The 27,125-nt window shown below is 40.2% G+C and overlaps 1 protein-coding gene across 12 annotated transcripts in view; it reads right to left on the reverse strand.

The window, feature by feature from the left end:
- Positions 1 to 284: 284 nt before the first annotated feature.
- Positions 285 to 27,125, reverse strand: part of LOC148853088 (squamosa promoter-binding-like protein 3) — a 34,833-nt gene continuing 7,992 nt past the window's right edge. For 5 of the 12 annotated variants that reach the window (XM_088944909.1, XM_088944912.1, XM_088944904.1 and 2 more), the window contains 3 exons: positions 2,995 to 3,258; positions 1,562 to 1,946; positions 285 to 656 (listed from right to left, as the gene is read on the reverse strand). In XM_088944909.1, coding sequence (XP_088801035.1) covers positions 1,609 to 1,946; positions 2,995 to 3,258 — 602 coding nt within the window. In that variant the 3' untranslated portion in view covers positions 285 to 656; positions 1,562 to 1,608. Of the gene's footprint in view, positions 714 to 1,561; positions 1,947 to 2,994; positions 3,259 to 27,125 lie in introns of all 12 variants that reach the window. The other 7 variants (XM_088944910.1, XM_088944905.1, XM_088944915.1 and 4 more) reach the window with 2 other exon arrangements.

Here is a 27,125-nt window from a genome sequence, read left to right on the forward strand (position 1 = left end):
TTTGATGATCATCCTGATGGGATACCAGATGTATTGAATTATATTGACTTACTTCCTAGCTAATATCAATATTTTATCTTTCAAAAAAACAAAAAACTAAGGTCTTCCACGTGACCAGATGATTCAGAAAGAGTGGATTTAAGTTCAAGAATATGGCGGCTTGGTAAATGGATTTCGTTTTGAAGGCTTGTTGGATACAAGGGTAAGCTATAGCATTCTATATTTCTACCGTCACAACATTCATAGCTTAAGTGCGGCATTATACTAGATAATTAAACATATCATAAGGCAATGATAAAGTTTATAAATATTGTGTTCAGCCAGATATTTAACAAACAAAGCACCATATGCTAATTGGTGTCTGGAAAGTTTCAGAAAGGAAAACCAGGAAGTTTAACCAAAAGTTGACAATAGGTTTTTATAAGTACTATATGAACAAGAGAAAAAAAAGGAGCAATGTCATTCCCATCTTAGAGGGCTGTATGCGAGGGTGAGCCGCTCAGCATAAAATTTCAGGCTTCTGGAAATGCCCATAAAACTTGAGATTGGAGTTCGCATGCCGGCATCGTTGAAGTTGCAACAGAGATTTTGGAGGGTATAACCGAATGAAACAGGTTTTCCAAATTCAAAATGCAGAACTTGTACCTTCATTATGACTGGCACAAATTGTTAAGTGAGGACTTCCCTTCTCACACTAAAACTGAATTGAATTCCTGAAAGAAAAAAGAATTTCAAATCAACCAGCATGTTTTTCATGATGGAAAGGGTGGTGTTCAAGGAGAGATCTGAAGATCTAAAATTGGAATTTTCGAAAATATATTTTTTTCTGTATTTTTTGGACAGTAGGGGCATTTTTGTCATTTTGACTAGTCCCAAGTGGCCCTAACCCATGATATCCTGTTTTACTTGTTTAGTAGGGTTTATCTTTTAATTTTCAGTTTAACTGCATAGTGGGTGCAAAGTTACGGAGCTTCTCGATGTAAATAATATGCAGTGGCATTTTGTAAGTATGATGAACAGTATTCCGAGCCACGCAAATCTCTTCTTAAATAGATATTTTCTCTTCCTTTTGAAGCTAATGAAGATTTTATTTAGAGTTCTTTTTGCAAGTTTTCTGTATGAAGTGATCCTAGGTCCTATAGATCAACCAAATAAATTTTTACACAACAAAAACTAATATTTGACTTCGTGTTTGAAAAGAATATCGAGCTGTCTCAAAGTGGTAATCATGTCCATCAGGCTGGCAAATAACATTGCTACTCCACATATCTCCAATATTGTCACCAACTTATAATACTATCTCTTGTATTCCACATAGTGCCAATAGTGTTATTCACTAGGGACAATGTCGATTCCAGAAAAAATTCGTGTAGGTACCAATGGAAATTGAAATGTCGTGCAAATATTAGGAAATTTATGGACATTTCAAACCATGATTGAAGCAGTGTTATTGGGATGTGTATCAAAGGGTAGTTGGTAGACTTTGATATCTTTGCATGACATAGCATCACTAAAATACAGGGAAAAAAGAACAATAAGACAAAAAAGAAAAATGACTGACCTGTGGATGCAGCCACTCCTGGGGAATAATGCTTATGGATCCTCTGATCAGTTCATCTGATTGGAATAAAAGAAGCCAGACTCATATGGTGCTTTGAACAACTGGAACTCTTGAAATTGGTTACTGCCATTACTACGTACAGTTAATGAATGCATCCGGGGTCCGGCTGGTTGTTCAGCCTGCCAGTATTCTGATGGAGGTAGGCCTTGAGGCACCAAATGCACCACTGGCTGAGCAATCTTTGTACGGTTTGTATGTATTATCTGGTTGAGTGAATTGGGTTCAGGGTCACTTGAACCCCAAGAACTAGTTGACAGAAGAGAGAGAGCACGCCGGAGATCTGGTGTTGTGTCCAAGTCAGAAGTGACCCCAGATGCTTCCATACCTGAAAAAAGGTAGTCAAATCATACCAATAACATGAAAACCTTAACTAAGAGAAAATATGAAAAAACAAACTTGCAAGATCTTACTAAACAGAATATCTTCTAGTTGGATCATTTAACAAATGCTGAATGATGGTGTTCTCTCAACACCTATCTATGTTGTATTTTCTTTTTCTTTTTAATGAATTTCCTTTTTTTTTTATCAAAAAAAAGAAGCTTCCACATGGCAAATTGGTTTGGGATCCAAAACGGTCCCACAAGTTCTTGCTATTCTTTATTAATGGAGCAAATTTGATCCCAAAAACACTTGCCACATGCCAGAATATGCCCATATTTTTGGATTAAAATATTAAATCTTCAAGTCTCTTTTGTTTGACAAAATAATTAAAGTAAGCGTAAAGGGCTTTTATGAATTGGAGGATTGAGCAGGTCTCCCACCCAGAGAGTCCCTTGCTTGTTGGACAGCTCTAATTGGGCATATCCATAAGGTGAGGCTTGGAAACAAGGGGGGCGGAGGCTTGTCACCTAGTCAACCAGCAACCATCTTTCACTAGTAATTTAATCCTTATAAAAAAGTATAAACTTCATATTAAAATCTAGAAAATCAACATATTCATGAGAAGAAAAAGACAAAACAAAAATAAAATTCAGAAAATACACAGAAAAGAGAAGAGGAAGAAAAATGTGTTGATTGGAAAAAAAAAAGTTCTTCCTTGTTAGTTCAAGTTTCAAAGTCTTTGAGGGTTCAAGACAGCACACAACAATCATGTTTGTTGATTGAACCCTAACAAATAAGAAAATAATAAAATATAAACCCACAAAACAAACAAATGAGTTTAATAATGTCTATTTTATTTATTATAATCTCAAAAAAATAAAGAATATAAAGTATTTCATAGGCACCATATACAAAACAAAGTCAACAGACCACAACTGGATATCAGTTGTAGCCTTGTAGCATGTGTAATGGTGCATCAAAATTAATAACATACATTAAATAGTATGAATCATCATAGGATAGAGTTTTTCTGATGAAGAAACAAATGATACCTTGGTTGAGGACCTCGGCAGTGGTGCCCTTCAATGACAAGAGCCTTTGAGGTTCATGGCTAAGTGTAGAAATGGCATTTGGCACCTCATTGCTGGGCAAATGTAATTGGCCATCAATGCTTCCTGCTTTGGCCGGTCTCATCGGAGATCCCTTTGCTTGTGTAAACTTAAAGTCAGATGCACTTTCCCAAGTTGGACTTACAGCAGGTCTCATGTGAACGATTGGCATCCTGTTTAACATAAGGCTCATCTGTTGCCTTTCATCTGTGAAGGTTGGCACAAGCAGATCAATTAACATGCATAAATTGGAAAAAAGGAGCAGTATTGCTTCTCTTTGTTTTACTTTTCTTTTATTTTATTTCCTTTTTATGTAAGAAAGTCCAAAAATTAATTCTTGAGTTGTCAATTTGTAAGTATCAAGCAAAATGGAAACATTCATGCCCAACCAGAAGTTACAACATGAAAAACAAACAAAAATAAATGATAGCAATAAAAATGTTGACATCTTAGAGAATACGTAGAAGATGATAACATTCTTACATGTCCAAAAATATTGTATATTATACCAACCAGTTGTCTGACAACAAATGAAATGAGATGATAACAAGCCCAAACATAAGTTACAAACAATGTTCATAGATCAGGACCAGGCATAGAACAAGAGAAAGGAGAGGTTCATGGGTCAGAGGTTCAACTGGGGTCAAACCAGAGGTCGAACCATGACGATGTGGCATATAAGTATATGTAGGTGGGTCACATAAATACTATACATAATATATTTTACAAGTTGTATTGTACTTGAATGTGGTGGATAGATGGCAAATTTCCTTAGTTTTTAAAGAAAATAACCAGGCATTTTCTTTAAAATACGTGTATTAAAGTAATATACACAACGTCTTAAAAAACGACCCAGAAACGGAACCGTTCTGGCCACCAGTTTCCGGGTCAACGGTTTGACCACTGGTTCGAACAGACGGCCCATTCTGACAGCAAAATTAAAAAAGGTCAAAAAATTGTTGAATGGGTCGACGATTTGACCACCCGGGTCAATGGTTTGTTGACTTTTTCAACGGTTTTTGACCAGATTCTAGGTTTTGGGTAAAACAGAACCGGTTGACTGGATGGTTTGCAGGCCGAACGGTCCGACCGTCAGGGTCAATGACGGTTCGAAAACGTTGATACACAATAAAGGGTCATTAATTAACACAAATGAAGAGATGGATAAATGGTAATTGAGCAACACAAACAAGAGGTCATGCGTTCAAATCTTGCCATAAGCATTTTGAAAATTCAGTTATTTAGTGACCAAGCGATTTCACGAAACCAGGATCAGTTCTCTGGTTAAACTGGCTGGTCAGCTGGTTTTGACTGGTTTTATATGAATTCCGGTTTTCAGTGTATGAACGAACCATCCAGAGACCTAGATCATAGTTCAACCGGTCCAGTCCAGTTTTCTGAAGACTAGTTACAAACTTGGAGAATTGTACTGAAACTATGCATCAATCATTGATTTAATATGGAAAGTTCCAAATTAATAAACAAAATAAAGATGGCAAGGAAATGACTAATTGCAACTGTAGAGAACACTGATGTGAGCCCCACAGCTACGGCCCCACTGTGTTCGTAGGGTAGAAGATGTTCTAGTCTGCCTAGGGTTAGCTATTGGTCATTTAGTTGTTTCAGTTGTTATTTATTTCAGTCTTATTTTTTGCTCTATTTGTTATGTAAAGACTAAGGGCAGATCTGTCCTTTCCATGTAATGAGCATAACCTATAAATATTAATTAAAGTGGCGGCGGCAGAACATTAGGCTTCTGCTCCTCCTTTCAACCCTTGTGTTCTACTGCTTCTCCTCCCTCTTCCTCTTCTTTCCTCTTACCTTTCTTCTTATCTTCGATCCTGAAATCCATTAGGGTTCAAGACTGATAACAGTCCTGAACTTCTACTTGGTATCAGAGCTAGGGCTTCTCATGTGAGTATAGTCCAGCCGACCACATGAGAACCATCTAAGGCTGGAAGCTGAGAAAGCAGAGTTCGTTGACTGGTTCTTGGAGATCTCCAGAGGATTAGCAGCTGTTTGAAGAAGTGCCACAGTTGCAGCGAATTGGTAATCAGGAAGAATCAAAGGAGGCTAGGGTTCGAGTAACCTTGGTAGGCAGCGAACTGCATCCTATTGTAAGTCTTTTATTTTCTGAGAGAAGTAACATCAGAGAAGATAGGTTGGACCTATCCAGCAAGGGTGGCCGAACCACTCTAGGGTTTTATCTCTCTATTCTCTAGGGTTTTGTCTTATCCTTGCAGCAAACCCTAGTATTGGACTGAACCTTGTGATCTTATCCCTGCGGCAAATCCTAATAGTTCAGTTTTAGGGTTTCAGCATATCAGATTGGTCAGTTTAAGGTTTCATATTAACCCTAATACAAACCTTATCCAATACAGCACTGTCTGGAGTGTAAAGTTTTTAGGACTGATTAAAACCTCAAATTGGCTTCAGCATATCAGATTGTTCTTCAAACTGATTTTCAGTCTTCTTTTGGGGTTTCAAACACTTCTAAAGGGGTGAAAACAGTTCGGACTGTTGCTGTTGTGTGTGGTTGTTGATTTCAGATCAGTTTTATACATTTTCATGCACATCTACTATGAGTACAGATTGGTTCTATACTGATTTTGTGATTGTGGTTGGTAGTCCTAGTGCTGGTTTTGACTGTAGTAACCCTAATTTTGGGACTTCTGGTTCTTGACCGAAATGGAGTTTAAGAATCAGGCAGAAGGCAGTTTTGGGAACAGCAGTTATGGTGGTGGTTCTGAGACAGGTTTTCAGATTACAACCGTAAAGTTTGATGGATCAAACTATTTGGAATGGGCCCAATCAGCCATGATGGCTATTGGGGGAAGGGGCAAAGTAGGGTATCTCTTGGGAGATGTGGCAGAACCTTCCAAGGGAGACCCTACTTATACCAAGTGGGTCCAAGAAAACTACTTGGTTATGACATGGCTCTGTAATTCTATACAGCCCCATATCAGCCGAAATTACTTATGGGCAAAGACAACCAAGGAGATATGGAATGTGATGAAAGAGACTTACTCCCAACCCTTTAATGTTGCCAGAGCATATGAGTTGAAATGTGAGGTGAATTCCCTTAAACAAGGAGAGAAACCGGTGTTGGTCTACCTCTCTACCTTGAAGTCCCTGTGGCATGAAATTGATCACTTAGAGACTCTTGAGTGGGAGAGTCCCAAAGATGCTCAGATACATAGAAAGCACATCGAGACAAACAGAGTGTTTGAGTTCCTGGCAGGACTGAATTCAAAATATGATATTGTGAGACAAACAGAGTGTTTGAGTTCCTGGCAGGACTGAATTCAAAATATGATATTGTGAGACAACAGATTTTGACCAAAGATAGTGTGACCCTCTCTCAGGCATACTCCTTAGTGCACAGTGAAGAGACCAGGAGGAAAGTCATGATGCAACATCAGCCGCTTACACCTGCCTTGGTAGCTGTCAAACCCAAAACAGAGGGTGATTCAGAGAGGGACAGAAAGAAGGAAGATAAAAGGGATGTGGTGTGTGAGCATTGCAAGAAACCTAAACACACAAAAGAAACATGTTGGAAGCTGCATCCACATTTGGTCCCGGCAAAGTTGAGAAATAAAAGGGGTAATGCTCATGTGGCTATGACTACTGATTCAGCATCCTCATCTAGCACGAGAGGCATACCATTAGAGACATTAGCTGCAGTTCGGGCTGCTCTAATACAATTGGAGAAGGAAGTTGGCAGTTCAGCTCAGTTACCGTAGTCATCATCAGCTCCGGCCACATCGGCCTTTGCACACTCAGGTACTCGAGCCTCAGCCTACCATGCCTCCGCTCCAGGTACTACTGAACCGTGTTGGGTAATAGATTCAGGTGCATCCGACCATATGACTACCTTGCCCTCTTTGTTTACTACTTATTACTTATCTTCTGGTAGGGATAAAGTAACTATAGCTGATGGCTCTCTTGTCCCTATTTCTGGCAAGGGTGACATCAAACTGTCGGATACTATATCATTGTCCTTTGTCTTGCATGTTCCTAAACTGGATACTAACCTCCTTTCCGTTAGTAGTATTACCAAACATTTGAACTGCTCAGTAACTTTCTTTCCTGACCGATGTGTTTTTCAGGACCTGGAGACGAAGGTGATTGGGACTGGCTGTGAGACGAATGGGATCTATCTGCTCGGGGAGAGTTCTCGTCGGGAAGAGTCAATGGATAAGAAGTTACTTGTTTCTCAGGTTGTGAGTCCGGTTATGCTTTGGCATAACCGATTGGGTCATTTATCTTTTCAGTCCTTGAAGAGTCTGTTTCCTACTTTGTTTGAGTCTGTTGAGTCATCTCAATTGAAGTGTGAAAGTTGTGAGTTTGCTAAACATTGTAGAAACTCTTATTCATTGAGTAATAAAAGGAGTAATAGTTCTTTTGATATTATGCATACTGATGTTTGGGGGCCATATCACATTCCTTCTATGGGTGGGTACAGGTATTTTTTGTTATTTGTTGATGACCACACCCGGTTTTCTTGGGTTTATCTTATGCGATCACGAGATGAGGTGCCTGCCCTAACCCAAAACTTCCACCAAATGATCCTAACCCAGTTTGATGCCAGGATCAAAGTGCTTAGATCTGATAATGCAAAGGAATACTTTGCTAAGCCATTGGCATCGTACCTCCTTAATCATGGGGTTATCAACCAGAGCACTTGCCCTCATACACCTTAATAGAATGGGGTTGCAGAGAGGAAGAATAGGCACATTTTGGAGGTGGCTAGAAATATTATGTTCACCTCCAATGTCCCTATTCGCTTATGGGGTGATGCTATCCTTACGACGGTATATCTTATTAATCGGATTCCTTCTCGGGTTCTTGATATGAAACCTCCTTTTTCCCTTCTATACCCCAATGAGGAGTTTGTTCACTATTCCCCTCAAGACATTTGGTTGTACCTGTTTTGTTCAGCTTCTCGGTCCCCATCACTCCAAGTTTGAACCCAAGGCCTCCAAATGCATCTTTCTTGGTTATGCACAAACTCGAAAGGGTTATTGTTGTTATGATCCTGTCTCAGGGAAGAAGTTTGTATCCATGGATGTCACTTTCCTTGAGGAGACACCCTACTATTCTCAGGTCTCTCCTCAGGGGGAGAGTAGTGAGTGTGGAGATTTGGGTCCTTTTCTTCAAGGGGAGTGTAGTGAGGACAGAGTTAATACCTTTGGGGTTGTTCCCTTACCTATTCTAGTTGGTGATGAGGGTTGTAGTTGCGAGGGTGGTCAGAGGGATCGGGAGTTGAGAGTCTATCACAGGCGATGCAGGCAGGTTGATCCCGGTCATCAGTAGTCCCAGCCAGCTCCAATCTCTTATGCGGCTCCAAGTCTAGATATTACGGTCCCAGGGCCCACAGAGACTCCTTCCATTGTTGCTACCTCACCCTCTGCAGATGACCTTGACCTTCCCATTGCCCTCCGTAAAGGAAAACGGCATTGCACCACATCTACAACCCACTGCATCGCCCAGTTTTTGTCCTATGATCGCCTATCTCCCTCCTACATGTCCTATCTTACCTCCGTTGCTGATGTCCCTATTCCGAGAACAGTGCAAGAAGCCCTATCAGTCCCGGAGTGGAGAGGTGCAATGCAAGTTGAAATGGATGCCCTGTTGAAAAATAATACCTGGGAGCTAGTTGACTTGCCCAAAGGAAAGAAACCAGTTGGATGCAAGTGGGTATTTACTGTGAAGCACAATGTGGATGGTTCCATTGAGAGGTACAAAGCTCGGCTAGATGCAAAAGGGTTCACTCAGACTTATTGTATAGATTACTTGGAGACATTTGCCCCGGTAGCCAAGATGACCACCATTCAGGTTCTATTATCTCTTGCAGCAAGCTACACTTGGCCTTTGTACCAAATGGATGTTAAGAATGCCTTCCTGAATGGGGACTTGTAGGAAGAGGTTTACATGCAGTTTACCTCCTGGATTCTATGATACAGAGGCAGGTAAGAAGGCCTGCCGGCTCAACAAGGCATTGTATGGTTTGAAGCAGTCACCTAGAGCTTGGTTCAACAGATTCAGACTAGCCCTTGGGAAGTTCGGTTATGTATAGGCCCAGTCAGATCATACACTGTTCATCAAAAGGGTGGAGTCGTCACTGACACTACTTGCAGTATATGTTGATGATATTGTGGTGATAGGAAATGACAACCATGAGATTGAGTCCCTCAAACAGCTCCTTCATCAAGAGTTTGAGGTGAAAGATCTGGGTACACTACGGTATTTTTTGGGTGTTGAAATTGCTAGATCTAAACAGGGGATCTTTGTCTCTCAGAGGAAATATGTTTTAGATCTCTTGGCTGAAACTAGAAAGCTAGGTGTCAAACCTGCAGATACACCCATTGAACAGAACCACAAGATTAGTGCAGAGAGTGGGGAGCTGCTTGAAGACAAAGTTATGTTCCAGCGGTTAGTGGGAAAGCTCCTATATCTATGCCTCACCCGACCAGATATCAGTTATGCCGTTAGTGTCGTCAGTCAGTACATGCATTCTCCTAGAACCATGCACCTTCTAGCAGCAGAGAGAATACTAGCATACTTGAAGAGATGCCCGGGTAAAGGTATACCGTTCAAGAACAATGACCACATGAAGGTGGAACTCTATACGGATGCCGATTGGGCTGGGAGTGTTGATGACAGAAGGTCTACCTATGGATATTGTGCTCTTGTGGGAGGTAACCTGGTTTCTTGGAGGAGTAAGAAACAGAGTGTTGTCTCTCGATCCAGTGTTGAAGCTGAGTACAGGTCAATGGCTAATGGAGTGGCTGAAAGTCTTTGGCTGAGATCACTACTTGAGGAGTTGGGTATTGAGTATGAGAAGCCCCTGATGCTGTATTGTGATAATCAAGCGGCTATTAATATAGCACACAACCCAGTGCAGCATGACAGGACTAAACATATTGAAGTTGATCGACACTTTGTACGAAAGAGGGTCTCATCACAAGAAGTGTCTCCCATACATCACCTCCAATATGCAACTGGCAGATATCCTCACCAAAGCTATACCACGGAAGAAGCTAGAGGCAGATCTATCCAAGTTGGGAATGATAAACATTTATTCCCAACTTGAGGGGGAGTGTAGAGAACACTGATGTGTGCCCCACAGCTACGACCCCACTGTGTTCGTAGGGTAGAAGATGTTCTAGTCTGCCTAGGGTTAGCTATTGGTCATTTAGTTGTTTCAGTTATTTATTTCAGTCTTATTTTTTGCTCTATTTGTTATGTAAAGACTAAGGGCAGATCTGTCATTTCCATGTAATGAGCATAACCTATAAATATTAATTAAAGTGGTGGTGGCAGAACATTAAGCTTCTGCTCCTCCTTTCAACCCTTGTGTTCTACTGCTTCTCCTCCCTCTTCCTCTTCTTTCCTCTTACCTTTCTTATCTTCGATCCTGAAATCCATTAGAGTTCAAGACTGATAACAGTCCTGAACTTCTACCGCAACAAAACATTGACATCTATGCAAAAGGTTATGTCAGTTATCCTATATATACCCAAACCATAGGCTTGAATGAAATAATAAGTACAATAAAATAAAGATGTCGGTGCAGATTGAACTGTCATCTATAATGTATATTTGAAAGGCAGAGAGGATCGACCATCATATCTACTGGTTTGCATTTAGGTCTATAGTCAACTCATCATTATCATCATTTAAGCCTTATACCAGCTAATATGGGGTCAGAGCTACATGAATCCTGTTCCACCATTCCAGTGTATTCAATGCCATATACATTTTTGAACTATGGGCCCTTTAAATCATTTCTCACTCCATCAACCCATGCCTCTTTTGGTCTGACCCTAGCTCTTCTAGCCCCTTTAATTTGTCACAGAGTACTTCTTACTGGCTGTAGATGGTCTTCTCTGCACATGCTCAAAGCATCTTAGTCTACTTTCCTTAATTTTACATCCTAGTGGAGCTACTCCTAGTTCCTTCAAATTAGGTCTATAGTCAATAAGTTGTATTTTTCAGAACCTAACATTTTCAGGTGGACTCTAAAATTTCTTGGTTATCTTGTGAGCTTATCATGAAACTCCGTTGAAACTTTGGTGAAAACTAGTTCCTTAACAAACAAACAGCATCTAATTTTAGAAAAAAATTGTAGCTGAAATCATGTTCAATTCAGTATCATTGAAGCTGAAGTCAAAGATTTTTTTTTTTTTTTGATGAATGACATAAAGTCAAAGATATTGGGTAAACTATACTAATATCCCAAGGGATTTTGCACCAATGTTTTGAAAACCAACCCAGACATCAAAATGGAAAGCTGGATGGGTCATATTTTGAATGGTTTAACCAGTGATTCATCCAGTGTAACAATTAAAAACTGTCAAAAACCAATGACCCACCCAGAGGTGCAGTAACCAGTTCTACTACCCATAGCCATAAGGCTGATCATTTCTAGCCTACATAACATCTGTTTTATTTATGTTATATATGCGAGGCTTAGATGATGATGATACTAAATACAATGTATTTAAATTTGTAGGCCCAAAATCTCAGGATTACATTTCAGGACCAGGGTGCTGAGCTGGGCCCAGGCCTGGGCTGTGCCCCTTACTATAGGTGCTAAGCCTGGCCCATGATTTTCAAAGGGTGCATGCCTGGGCTGAAGTGCAAGGCATACCAGGTGCATGTCTTTTGAAGGTGCTGTGTCTGGGAGATAGGATGGATTCGGATGGAATTATTCTAAGATGAGGATTAGAGGGGAGGACCCACAAGGATTTCAACACAATGCATGCGTTAGTTTTTGGACCCTCTATATCCTTTGAGTAGTTGAGTCAAGATTAGGATACAATCAGGATTTAGGAATTTAGCAGAGGCAAACTCTTTAAAGGGTGATAGTTTGAAAAACTTTTGAAAAAAAATACGATCATTCATTTTCATTTTCTTGTGTATATGTTTTTGGACTTTGGAGAATTCTCCAAACAGGAGAAAGAAAGAGCAAGAAAGGGCCTTCTAATGGAAAAGTCTGGTAACACCTCTGCAATTGGAGCAAATCCTAAAGCAAGTCTAGTAAGAAAAAAGGGCTTCCCTGTGATGGGGATCGGTCCAGGCATTATAAGGCCTATTCTCGTAAAAAAGGCCAACAAACAGGTTCTAATGTGGCATGGAGAAGACTCTTGGGACTTGGACTGATCTGGTCAGGGGTATTATGTTTCTTGATGCACAAGACAAAGAATGGCACTTTTTGTAATTATGGTGAACAGTGTTCTAGGCCACACAAGTCACTCTACAAATAGATGTATTCTCTTCCTTTTGAAGCTAATGAATGAAGGAAGATTTCTTAAGAGCTCTCTTGCTGTATGGAGTGATTCCTACAAACCCTAGAGTGATTCTAGGACCCCTTGGAGTGATTCCTTGGGATTTCTCTCTCTTTTCTCTTTCTCTATCCTTTGTACTCTCTCTTCCTCTCTTTCTGTCTTCTGTTGGTTTGTCCCAGCCCTACTGCATCACCCTGTTACAGATATACACTCTTGGAATGAACTGGGGAATGATATCTAAGACCTTGACATGTACAAGCAAAAAGCTAGTAAGCTACTAGATGTGATGAATGAGTCGAGAAGTTGGCACAAGCATCAACATAGAGGTGCCAAGAGAAATGATAATGGGTCCAAGGCTAGAGGTTAAGGTAAGTGCACAAAGAAATGGTTCCGTAGAGGCCTAAGGGATGATGAGTCCATTTGTGTTTCGGAGCTCTTGCTTCTTCCAAAGTCTGTGTGTTTGGACCCTTCTAGACCTGATAAAAGGATTTGGACACTAACCCTAAGTGGCTCCTTTACTTGTGCCTGATACGTGCCTTGGGAGAACTCGCCCCTAAAGGTTAGCTGTAAGAGGGAGGGAACCCAAGCACATATATATAACACAACGGTATCCCATACTACCAATGTGGGATATCTCACATTAGCATCCCATGCTACCAACATGGGACAAATGGATTGTAACAGTGCTTCTTTCTTTAAATCCCTCTGTTCCATTCCCTCCTCTCAGGTTTTCCCTATTAAAGAAATCCGGTCAAGGCCAATTCCTCCTAAAATAGCTGTGTTCTTTTTTTATCAATAACAGAATAGCTCATTAAAAAATAAGAATAGGTACAAGAAGACGGGGAGAAATAAACTCTCTTAATTCCCCACCAAAAGAAAAACAAACTAGCTGTGTTCTGTTGCAAAGCCTTTTATGGTAAGATCAATACTTTGGAAAACTTGCAAAAGAAGAAACATTATATGTGTTTGTCCCCAAACTAATTCATTTTGTGTGAAGTGAAGAGTGAGCACTTTCACCATTTGTTGGTATCTTGCTCTTTTGCTGCTAGTATTTGGAATTGGGTTTTAACTTCATTTGGGTGTAGGTGGAACTTGCCCTCTGAAGTAAATATGCTTTTTGAACCATTTGCCTTTGGGCAACTGACAATGAGGGGGAATTTAATGCGGAAGTGTATCAAAGCAGCGCTTGTGAACAATTTGGGAGGAGATGAATGCTAGAATTTTTCAACAAAAGGAGAGAAGCCTTGCTGAAGTAAAGGAGTGTATATTGACAAAGACAATCTTCTAGTTGAAAACTTCAGACCTGTTTGTGAATTTTTCTTATGATGATTTAAGGAGAAATTGGACAGTAGTGGCATCCACAGCTTCCACAAAGAATAGACAACAAGCAGAATGGAAACCCCCGCTAGAAAGAGTGGTTAAACTGAACTTTGATGGAAGCAGTCAAGGTAATTCAGCGCCCTCGAGTATAGGAAGAATCCTAAGAGATAAAGACAGCAACATCCTATCTTTGTTCTCAGGGCTAGTGGGAGTTGGAGACTCTACAAGGGCTGAGATATTAGCAGCAGTACAAGGTATACAGGCATCCACAGCTTCCACAAAGAATAGACAACAAGCAGAATGGAAACCCCCTCCAGAAAGAGTGGTTAAACTGAACTTTGATGGAAGCAGTCAAGGTAATCCAGCGCCCTCGAGTATAGGAGGGATCCTAAGAGATAAAGACAGCAACATCCTATCTTTGTTCTCAGGGCTAGTGGGAGTTGGAGACTCTACAAGGGCTGAGATATTAGCAGCAGTACAAGGTATACAGGTTGCTAACCAACTTGGAGTTGAGAACATGATAGTTGAGGGGGACTCCAAGGTGGTAGTGGGCTGTCAAATCCAGAAACAGTCTTTTGGGGTTACAAAGATCTTTTGAAGAAATTTAAGTAGAAAGTTTGCGGAATTAAGGAGTTTCTTGAAGAAAAAAGGAGAAGAAGAGAAGTTGAAAAGAAAGGAGAGCAATAATCTGGTTGCCCCCTTCACTTATTATTTATACTAAAAATAATAGAGCAGTACAAAGACTTATGCCCTTATAGGGCAGCAAGACATAAAACAGCATATATAAGACAAAAACATAATAAAATTTGGACTCACATAACTACTGTGGTCCCCACCTCCTATCTAACAACTAACATAAAACATCTAATAAAAAATATCATAAAATTGATTAATCTTCAACACTCCCCCTCAAGTTGGGAGTAAATGTCACACATTCCCAACTTGCGTAGATCATATTCAAGCTTGTTCTTTGCCACCCCTTTAGTGAGAACATCGGCCAGTTGCAACTCTAAAGAGACATAAGGCAAACAGCCTTTTTCGATTGTTGCCCTTTCTCTTATAAAGTGTCTATCAACTTCAATGTGTTTTTGTTTTTTGATGAATAACTTCAATGTGTTTTGTCCTATCATGCTGAATTGGATTGTGGGCAATATTGATTGTCACAGTATAGCATCATAGGTTCCTCTACTTTCGCCCCAATCTCACTCAAGAGAAATCTAACCCAAAGAAGTTTTGAGGCACCATGAGCCATGGATCCATACTCAACCTCTGCACTTGACCTTGCCGCAACCGCTTGCTTCTTACTCTTCTAGGAGATCAAGTTTCCACCTATAAAGGTACACACTCCTGATGTAGACCTCCTATCATCTAAGCATCCTGCCCAATCTGCATCTGTATAGGACTTTAGCTTCAAATTCTCATGATTTGAGAAAAGAATGCCTCTACCAGGGTGCTTCTTCAGATATGCAAGTATCCTCTCAATAGCTTCTCAGTGCTGAACCCGAGGTGCATGCATGTACCGACTCACAACACTAACAACATAAGAAATATCTGGTCGTGTCATGCACAAATACAACAGTCAACCCACCATTCTTTGATATCTCCCTGCATCCTTTACCAACTCACCATCAACACCATTAATTTTGTGATTTGGATCAATAGAAGCGTCTACTGGTTTGGTCCCCAACTTCCCAGTCTCCCGTAATAGGTCAAGTACATACTTCCTCTGTGAAATGAAGATCCCATTCTTAGATCTTGCAACTTCAATCCCTAAGAAGTATTTGAGCTCACCAAGATCTTTAATCTCAAATTCTTGCTGCAATGATTTTTTGAGATCATTAATCTCCTCTAGATCATTTCCTGTCACCACTATATCATCCACATACACAATCAGAATTGACATCAGAGCATCTCTCCTCTTCACAATGAGAGTGTGATCAGACAGTGTTTGTGTGTATCCAAAACGGATGAATGCCCCTCTGAACCTGTCAAACCAAGCCCTAGGTGTCTGTTTCAGTCCAAACAGATATTTTCCGAGTCTGCACACCTTTCCCTTACCAACATTCTCATAAAAGCCTGCTGGAATGTCCATATATACCTCATCCTGTAAATCACCATTGAGGAAGGCATTTTTGACATCAAGCTGGAACAAAGACCATGAATAGGTGGCTGGTAGAGATAAAAGGATATGAACTAAACTCATCTTAGCTACTGGTGCAAAGGCTTCCAGATAATCAACACCATAGGTCTGAGTATACCCTTTTGCTACCAACCTTGCCTTGTATCTCTCTATCTTGACATCAACCTATACTCCACTGTGAATACCCATCTACATCCGACTGTCTCCTTGTCTGGGGGGAGATCAACTATTTCCCAAGTTTGGTTTTTAACCAAAGCATCCATCTCATCTTGAATGGTTGTTTTCCACTCAGGTTTGGAGAAAGCCTCAGTAACATTCCTGGGCATAGACACAGAATCCAGGGAAGAAAGAAAAGCATGGTAGGAGGGTGATAAGGCACTATAGGAAAGATGGAGTGAAATGCAATGAGCTGTACACTTTCTCTTCCCCTTATGAAGTGCAATGGGAAGATCAATGTCAGTGGGATCAGCTGCAACAATGGTCTTAGGGACAGGAACATTATCATCAGAAAACATAGTAGGCTCAGGCTCAAGAGGAATACCTGGAACTATATCTGCCAAATCTGGAGTTTCAGAAGGATTGATAGAGAGTGGTGTGGGTTGAGGATGTGTGGAGTCAACCATCATTTGTCAGCACTGATATTTCTGTGAGGTTGCCTATAGTGGCTCAGATAATGAAACTAGATGTGCAGGTGCTGGCTGAACTGATGAAAGTGCTAGTTGAACTGATGAAGGCACCAAAGAAACAGGAAGAGGAACAAATTGTGAGTGCTCCACCCCAAAACTCTCCCTTAAGGAGAACCACTCGAGAAGAAGGTGAATTCAAAGAAGGTAACATCCATTGTGACAAATCTACTCTTCGACACTAGGTCATAACAGCAATACCCCTTTTGGTTCTAAGCATACCCAAGAAAAACACATTTCTTGGCCTTAGGATCCAATTTCTTGCGATGAGAGCCAAGAATGTGAACAAGGAAACACACCCAAAAACCCTTGGAGGTATATGAAATATCTCCCCATCTGGAAAAAGTATACTAAATGGCACCTTAAACCCCAAAGTCCATGAAGGAACACGGTTAATCAAATGCACGGCTGTAAGAACTGCATCTCCCTAGAACTACATAGGAACTGAAGCACACACCATAAGACTCCTTGCAACCTCCACAATGTGTTTGTTTTTTCTCTCAGCAACTCTATTCTATTGTGGTGTATATACACAACTGCTCTAATGAATTGCCCCATGTTCTAGAAGATACGGGGTCAAGTCCTCAAAGTACTCTCTAGCATTATTTGATCTAAAAACCTTAGTTCTCAGTCCAAATTGTGTGAGAACTATTTGGTGGAACTATCGTACCAAGTTAGGAACCTCATCACGTGATCCTATCAAATATATCCAAGAACATCGTGTATAATCATCCACAAACAAGAGAAAGTAACGAAATCCTCCTATGGAAGGGATATGATATGGCCCCCATACATCAGTGTGAACAATATTAAAAGCAAAAGCACTTCTTTTATTACTTGGTTTAAAAGACTGTCTACAATGCTTTCCTAACTTACAACTCTCACACTCCAAAGTAGATAACTGAACATACTCAAACAACTTTGGGAAAAGACATTGCAAAGAACTAAAAGAAAGGTGTCCCAAGCAATTGTGCCAGAACATAATCTGGTTCACTGACTCTGACCCACTACTACTGCTATTGCTAACATGATGGCCCTGATCTCTCAGAATCTCATCCAGAAGGTAGACTCCATTCACCTCACGACCACTCTCAATCATCTTCTTTGACTCCAGATCCTGCAAAACACAATTACCAGGAAGAAAGGTCACGGAACAATTCAAATTCTTTGTCAAAGAATTAACAGACAGTAGGTTGGTATGAAGTCTAGGGACATATAAAACAGAAGACAGAGTTATATCATTGGTCACTCTAATTGCCCCTTTCCCAGCAATGGGAATATGTCGCTGTAGAGACTTTGCCTCTATCAGAACACAACTGATAGGAATTGAAAAGGGTAGGGGCATTAGACATGTGCTCAGATGCTCCTGAGTCTATAATCCAGGGAGGTCCCTCCTTACCTGAAGTGGATGCAAGATTTGTAGTTGCATATGAACTACCTGTATGTGCAAAGGAAGAGGTGTAGTTGGCTCCTGCATTCTGTTGTCCATCTGGAAGGCTAATGCTAGGTGAATATTTCTTACTCATAAGTTTACAAACCTCTCCAATTCTGTCTTCACTACTGCTACTGCAATGGATTCCCAATCAGTTTGGGAAAGAGGGACCGAAGAGTCTCCTGTAGTGGCTACATTTGCATTTCCCTTCTTGTTCCTTATCCGGGCAGGCATAAGATTTGGATGAAGCTTCCAGCAAATATCCCTGGTATGCTTAGGCTTCTTGCAATAATCACACACCAAGTCCTTCTTATCTTCCCTTCTAGTCTCACTACTCCCCCTGTCTCCATTCGACTTAGGTTTTGTTGTACCAACCATAGCCAACTAGTCAATCCCAGGCTGTCTCAGCATTACATTCCTCCTACTCTCCTCTCTAGAGACAAAGGCATAGGCTTGAGAGAGTGTCACACCCTCCCTAGAAAGAATATGTTGCCTAGCAATGTCAAAGTTAGGGTTCAACCCTACCAAGAACTCAAAAACCCTATTCCTCTCTACCAGTCTATGATAGGTTGCTGCATCATTTACACTTTCCCATACCACAGTTTCTAAGTGATCTATTTCCTGCCATAGGGTTTTCAACATGGAGAAATACACAGCAAGAGGTTTTTCTCCCTGTTTCATACTTATCAGCTGATTCCTTAACTGATAGGCTCTGGCTTCATTTTGTTTTTGAGAGTAGGTTTCAATCACTCCATCCCAAATCTCCTTAGCAGTATTAGCCCATAGGAAATTTTTTGCAATATGAGGTAACATAGAATTACACAGCCAGGACATTACCATGTAATTCTCTTGCACCCATTGGTGTATCAGGTTTCTTCTCCTCCCTAGTGAAATATCCTATTTTTCCACGAGCACCAATAGCCATCTTAGCTGATTGTGCCCACTCCAAATAATTTGTACCATTAAGTTTTACTGTAGTAATGATCCTGATGATGCGCAATCCGGCTGGTCTTAGTTGTCAACGACCTTGCCTCCGATTGGAGCAACGGGGAGCCTGAAATGGAGAAGATGAGGAATCTCCGGGGAGGGACCCGGTGAAATCGCTCCGAAGCTCAAGTTAGTATACTCTTGAAGGCAAGATAAAACCAGATGGCGCAAAGTTCACATACCTTGTTCTTGGGGGGTAGGGAGCCTTTTATAACCACTTCGCGCACTCACTCCGAGGCTTCTGTCAGGTCGGGTATGATTACTTCTGTGCTCTGCCAGTTCAAGTGTCATCCCCTCTGCTGGGACAGAACCGCCATTGCTCCTTGTCGGAGCCGTCTCTGTAACTGGAGATGGCGGTGGCAAGTGGCGATGGCAAGTGGCCGTTTGAAGTGCGGCTGTCAAGCGTCAAATCCCAAGTCAGTCAGGTGCGCCACCCCTGGATACGAACTTCCTCGGTGTCAGGCATGGTACGATTGTTCAGTTCGACGTCCTGGAGGCGAAGTGCTGGAGTGGTGAGCAAGGTGAAGTCTTGAGTTCGGATAGAGGTGTGTCCCGAACTGCCATGGGGCAGGCTAGTTAGGATTATTGCCCTTTGTGTTTGTAAGGTTCGAGGCCTAAGGGAGAGCTCGTGCTCCTTGCGGGGAGTTCGGGCTCCTCGTAGGGAGTTCGGACCGCTAGTTCCTCCTTTCAGAGTTCGCGCCTCGGGCATGCCATTGTGCTGAGCTGTTGCTTTTGCCACGTGTTGAGTGATTACAAGGTCGGGCCAAATCTTCCTTCATCAGATCCCAAACCCAAAAATATCACTACTACCTCCAACACCAAGTCCCACAGTACTGATAGATTTCATCTTGATATTCCAACTCTCCATCTTACTTCAAACAGTTTAACAGTAAGAAAAAAATAGATTGGAAACCTTCCAAAAATAATTTAATATCATACACACAAAAACAAACCCTTCCGGAAGAAGAAAACCCTAGTTGGAGAGAAATCTCTCTCCTCCCCACGCCTCCCAACAGAGAGAAGAGTGAATCGATCACTCCAGGAGGCTAAGAAAAATCCAGAAACCAAACCACACTCTTCATCTGCTAGCAATCTACAGCAGATCGATCAACCCTTTATTACTTCATGCAGTCGGCTGATCTAGGGCTGCATGAGAATGCTTCTAGAAACCCTAGCCGCCGCTTTGACACCAAGTAGAAAGCTTGCTGAATTAAAGAGTTTCTTGAAGAAAGAAATAAGAGAGAAGGAGAAGAAGATAAGTTGAAAAGAAAGGAGAGCAATAATCTGGCCGCCCCCTTCACTTATTATTTATACTAAAAATAATAGAGCAATAAAAGACAACTATGCCCTTATAGGGTGGCAAGACATAAAACAGCATATATAAGACACAAAAACATAATAAAATTTGGACTCACATAACTACTGTGGTCCCCACCTCCTATCTAACAACTAACATAAAACATCTACTCATAAAAAAATCATAAAACTGATCAATCTTCAACAAGTTAATTGGCTGACAAGGAATATGGTAGTTAGTTTTTAATGGATCAGTAGAACGTCAAATGCTATGACTAATTCATTGGATAAACAAGGGATATCAAGGGGTGATCTGTTTTGGGCTACCTTATAATTGTAATTTCAGGCTAGACCGTGTTTTTTTCTCAATGCTCAGCTCTAAGGGGAGGTAACATCTCGTACCTCCTCTTAGGCTGATTGTACACCTCTTCTATGCTTAATAAAATACCAATCATTTATCAAAATAAATAACAGGTTGGTGGTTTGGTTGCTTGTAAAAGGTTATTGGGTAAAGGAAGGGAAGTGCACATGGAGATGGAAACAAGGGATCATGTGTTGTAGGAGTAATGCCCAGGTAGGTGGTTAGATGGGAAAAGGTGAGAAGGAAGGAGGGTGGTTTGGGAATAGGTAATGTGAGAAAGAAGAATCTCTCTTTTGGTTAAGTGGCTGTGGAGGTTTCCTTGGAGAATGAAAAGCTTCAGAATATCGTTATAACTAGCATTCATGGGCTATTAGAGAATGGTTGGAATGCTGGTTTGTTGCATAGAGCTACTCCCACTGCTCCTTGGAAAACAATACATGGTGTCCTTTTCTTAATCATATAAGGTATGACTTGTCCTCTGGTAATAAGGTTAAATTTTAGGAAGACATTTGGCTTGGGGAGTCTCCCTTGAAAAACTTGTTTCCTACACTATATTCAAACTCAAGGAGACCTATGTTTGGTTTTATTCACTCTTTTACCTCATCCTTTAGGTTGACTTGGAACTAGTGTTTTAAAAGGCATGGGAGGCATATGCCTGAAGGCACGGTGCCCCCAAAATACCTTAAGTCATATGCCAGAGGTGTTGATACCTCTGAGGCGTATGCCTCATATGCCTTTTTCATAAGGCATGCCAGAGGCATATGCCCCATGCACACCTCATATAAAATACAAAAAAAAAAGAGAAGAAAAAAGAAAGGGAGGGGGAAAGAAAAAGAAGGAAAGAAAGAGAAGAAAAAAGATAAAAGAAAGAGGGCCGGGGGTTCTACCCACTTCTTAATATAAAAGATTTTTATTAAAAATAAAGAAAAATAAGATCATCCTTCCTCTTCCTCCTCCCCCCTCCTTCCTCTTAAGGAGATTTACGCCTCTTATGTTCTGAACTATGCCTCATGCCTCTAGGTAGTAGAACATCTCATGTCGCGCCTCCGCATTTCAAAACATTGCTTGGAACTTGGGACTAAGGAGGAATATTAGAGATTCTGAAAGTAGAGAAATGAATACATAGAATAAAATTAGAGAGCACCTTTTTGACTCTGACTTAGAGAAATGAATACATAGAATAAAAGAAAAGAACAACAGAGTACTTCTTAAAAGGAAAGTCCTCTTAAAAGGAAATTCCTTTTCCTTCCTGTCTTCCCTTGGGAACTTCTCTTTTCTTCTCTCTTTATCTTGGCTTTTCTTAAGAATCTCTTGAGACACAATTTTCTCCAAAGAAAGGGGGAGACTCTAGCTTCAAGGAGCTTAAATAGGGTGGGGTAGTTATGCAGCTACCCCACCCCACTTAGAGAGAGGGAACTCCCATACAGGACACCTGTTTTTAGTTTTGATGATTAGCTAGCAGACTAGCCAACCCACTTATTTGGGTTATAAAATATTTAAATATTATTTGGATTTAAAAAATGTGTTCTAAAGTATTTCATGACTCTGTTGCGGATGGGCTGTGTGTGGTCTCTTAATCTTGCTGGTAGTTTTTCTTGAAAGTCCTTTTTTAATTACCTAGTGGCCCTTTCTTCCTTTCCATCATTTCCTAGAAGGAAGTTTGGTGTTCTCCTATTCCCCCAAAAATCAGTGCCTTTTGTTGGGAAGTATTCCATTGAAGCATCAATACTTGCAATTTGCTGCAGAGAAAAAAGACCATAATGACTTTTGTCCCCTACCTGGTTATCATGTGCAGATTGAATGGCGAGGCTGCCTTCCACCTCTTAATCTCCTATCCATTCATTTACTGCATTTGCAAATGTCATTCTACTCTTATTTGGGTGTAGGTGGAACCCTCCTGTTAGTTTGGACAAGCTGTTTGACTCGTCCATAATAAGATGCACAACAAGGAGGGGCATAATCATGTTGAAATGCAAAAGAGCAGCAGTTATTTGGATACTATAGGAAGAGCAAAATGCAAGAAATTTTTATGAGAAAGAAAGAAGCAAGGTAAGGAGGCTCTAACTGAAACCATCACAAGAGTAGAACAATGGTTGAAGACTTTGGTACTATTCTTGGAGTTCACTGTGGAAGGTTCCTTGAGAAATTGGGGAGCAATATCAAGGTCCTCCAAAAACAAAAAATTATTGAGCATTGGATACCTCCACACCAACGTGGGTAAAGATGAACTTTGATGGTTGTAGCTTGGGTAATCTGGGCCTTTTGGAACAGGAGGAGTGTTAAGGGACGAGAATGGTACCATATGTGCAATTCAGGTCCAGTAGAAGGAGATTCAGTAAGGGCAGAACTTTTGGCAGTAGTGTTCAGGTTGCAAAAAGCAAAAGAAATGGGAGTTGAAAGGTTGTTTATTGAAAGGGATTCAAAAGTGGTAGTTGAATAGTTAATGAAGGAAGAATGTCGTGTGGTACTTCAGGAATAAGTTAAGACAATTTAAATGGTACTCAAAAGACATGCAAATACAAATCGGATGGGTTTGTAGGCCTGCAAATCGTTTGGTTGATGATTTGGCTAAGCAAGGGTTAATAAACAACAAATGTTTTGGGCTCAAATGTAGAAAGGATGTTGACTTGAGACTATAGTGCCTCTTTTTTCTTTTGTATCCACGATCTCTTGTTGTAACTCTCTTAATCTTTAATGAATGAATTTCTATCTTTGCTACTGATAAAAAAAGAGCCCAAGTAGGTGGTTTCTTTGCTTGTTGAATTGTGTGGTTGTCTTGTTTTCCTTCTAATATCTATTTTGGTTGTGGATATATAAATAGATGTATACAAGTGTCATTTTATTGAGGTTTCATAAGACCTATTCATGGGTCGGGTAGCCTAATTGGCTGCCTAGATGGCCTGGCCCAACCCGTTCTTTATCAGTCTTGGACAAAGTTTTAGGCCCGTGGGCTCGGGATCTAAGCACCAAGCCCAACTATTTTTGGCAACCTTCATTGTCAGCTAGAGACACCAATCAGTTGGCTCACTGGCCTTGTGCTGCAATTGAGATCTATGTTTGAAAAATGGATTAACACTACCGTACTTCAATAATAGTGCGATTTCAATATTACAATCCATATTTTATTAACTGAAAAAACACAAGGGCAATAATGAAAAAGGAGATACATTCATTGGTATAGTGACCACAGGGGAAATTGTTGGCAGCCTCCTTACTGCTAGACCTGTTCATGGGCCGGGTAGCCCGATGGCCTGGCCCAACCGCAGTCAGGCTTGGACATATTATCAGGCCTATGGGACCGGGCTCAGGCCCTATTATCTAAGGTCGACTTAATTTCAAGCCAGGCTTGGGATTTCACAAAAACGCCCAGCCCAACCCAACAATATTTTATATAACAAAAATATTAATAATATATTACATATTATTAAAAACAAGGTTGAAAATATCGTTATGTATCGGCTCATATCGGGGCCTTCCCGATACACCCCCACGGGTCAGGCCATGGTTCAAAGGGTAGCTGGGACTTAAAACGACCCCTTTGAACCAGTTTTGAAAAAAAATAAATAAAACACAAAAAAAAACACTGATACCAGCATATCAGCCTGTATCGATATTTAGAACCTTGATTAAAAATATAATAATATACATACTTTTTTCTTAACCGGCTAACCGTAAATCCCTAATGTTTTCATTCGACAACCTCCCTCATCCTTGTTTTTTGTTCAAACCTGGATTGAAAGAACTTGGAAGGTTTCTTCCCTTCCACATTAATGGCTAGTGATAGCAGCAGTGTCATCTCCTTCTACAGGTGGTGATTGGCGACTGACAAGGCGGCAGATAGTATCATCTCTCCGAGTACTCAAGCGACATCCCCATTCTCCAAGCCGAATAGTGACCAGCAACAAGCTGACGACAACAACTAGCCAACTTTTGTGTTTTTTGGGCAGTTCCTATTGGATGTAATGCTCGTATGTCTTCTCTTGTATGTCCTTCCCTTTTTTTTCAAGAAGTAAGCTTTGTACAATGTTGGCACAAGCAAAGCCCAAACAAGAGAGAGAGAGAGAGAGAGAGAGAGAGAGAGGTTGGAGCAAAAGAAATCTTCCTCCTTAGAATATGCCCTTCTTGCTTGCAAAATGAATCTATTGTATGAAGTGGAATTCATCCATGGTGAAGATGGTGAAAATGCATCCCCTGCATCAAACATAGAAACAACACGAGGAAGATGGGAAAGCTTCTGTTGATTCAAGTCAATGTAAAGAAGGTTGGGAAGAGAGGATGAAAGTGCTAAATGCAAGTCTAGTAGGGAGGTTTGTGTGTCTGGATTTGGACATGAAGAATATTGAGGCTTGGGCACACCTTGAACAGGGAAAGGAGAATGTTTTGGGGGGAGTCAAAGAGTTGAATGGAGGGCTATTTTTGTTTATGTTCTACAATAGAGAAATAGCGGAAAGGATCTTAAAATCAGGCATCAATGGCTAGGGAGGTGGACCTCCAATTGGGATGGTGGTTTTTGACACCTAGTGCATTGAGCGCAAGGTTTAAAATTTTGACATAATACACTAGATACAAGGCATATCATATCGTATCTTTGAAGGTTTGATTCGGCATATGGTGGGAAATAGGTGGTATCGTCTTTTTTCCATCATATCGTACCCATATCAAAGGCATCAATGGCTAGGGAGGTGGACCTCCAATTGGGATGGTGGTTTTTGACACCTAGTGCATTGAGCGCAAGGTTTAAAATTTTGACATAATACACTAGATACAAGGCATATCATATCGTATCTTTGAAGGTTTGATTCGGCATATGGTGGGAAATAGGTGGTATCGTCTTTTTTCCATCATATCGTACCCATATCAAAGGCATCAATGGCTAGGGAGGTGGACCTCCAATTGGGATGGTGGTTTTTGACACCTAGTGCATTGAGCGCAAGGTTTAAAATTTTGACATAATACACCGGATACAAGGCATATCATATCGTATCTTTGAAGGTTTGATTCGGCATATGGTGGGAAATAGGTGGTATCGTCTTTTTTCCATCATATCGTACCCATATCAAAGGCATCAATGGCTAGGGAGGTGGACCTCCAATTGGGATGGTGGTTTTTGACACCTAGTGCATTGAGCGCAAGGTTTAAAATTTTGACATAATACACCGGATACAAGGCATATCATATCGTATCTTTGAAGGTTTGATACGGGATATGGTGGGAAATGGGTGGTATCGTCTTTTTTCCATCATATCGTACCCATATCAAAGGCATCAATGGCTAGGGAGGTGGACCTCCAATTGGGATGGTGGTTTTCGACACCTAGTGCATTGAGCACAAGGTTTAAAATTTTGACATAATACACTAGATACAAGGCATATCATATCGTATCTTTGAAGGTTTGATACGGGATATGGTGGGAAATAGGTGGTATCGTCTTTTTTCCATCATATCGTACCCATATCGATGGCGTATCAATGGTGTATCGAGAGCGTATTAAGCGTATTGGTCGATAAGCTACGGAAAAGATACAAACAAAGAACAATAAGCCTTCTTTCACCCCCAAACGACTTTAAAACTCCAAACCTCATTCCTAGAGTGTTATATCTGAAAAAAAAAATGCAAGAAACAACTGGGAATCAAGGTTTTTGAAGATTTTTCAAAAATATGTAAGTTTTTTCATAATTTCTTATGATTTCTTTTCTTTTTTTGATTGAATTCTTGAAAATGTTCAAATCTATGATGATCCTTTTTTTGGTGTTAGGAGTAGATCTATCATCTATGGAAATGTTATGAATAAATTTAGGGAAAAAATAAAACAACAAAAAAATGAAAAATGTGTTTTTATCTGCCTATAAAGACTTAATATGTTTTAGATCTATGGATGATCTATCATATCCATAATTGAAATTTCTTGTACAATATGTTTTTATTTTTTTGTAATTTTTGGAATTAAATAATAAATTTTAATTATTTATATTTTCTTGTAATTTGCCCATAAAGACTATGTATGTTGTAGATCTATGAATGATCTTTCACATCCATAAAGCAACTGAAATTTCTTCTTCAATATTTCTTTTTGATTTTTTATATCTCATAATTAAAAAATAAATAATAGTTTGATGATCTAATCATAAGGATTGAATATATTGTAGATCTATGGATGATCGATCATATCCACATAGTAATTGAAATTTCTTCTTCAATAATTATTTTTTGAATATATTGTACAATGTTTATTTATTTTTTATTTTTTGTATTTTTAGAATAAAAAAAATAGATATTAATTATTTAAATAATAAATAATTATTAATTATATTTTATCTTAGAAGTTGTGTCAATGCATGTTTTATGATTTATTGAAGTATTTATAATGTTTTTATGTGTATCTTAATTTTTCTCCGATACACATGCAAATCCAAGGTGTATCCTAAGACGTCTCTTAAAATTGCCTTTCCGATACACTAGGCGTGTATGATACTTTGAACCTTGGTTGAGCAGAGGGAGGAGGGTGGTTTGGACCAATGTAATCGGAATTCCACTTCATGCTTGGAGCATCCTCATGTTTGAA

The sequence above is a fragment of the Nelumbo lutea genome, chromosome 5 (genome assembly GCF_056320005.1).
Source record: "Nelumbo lutea isolate HS-2025 chromosome 5, American lotus-T2T, whole genome shotgun sequence".
NCBI classification, from domain to species: Eukaryota; Viridiplantae; Streptophyta; class Magnoliopsida; order Proteales; family Nelumbonaceae; genus Nelumbo; species Nelumbo lutea.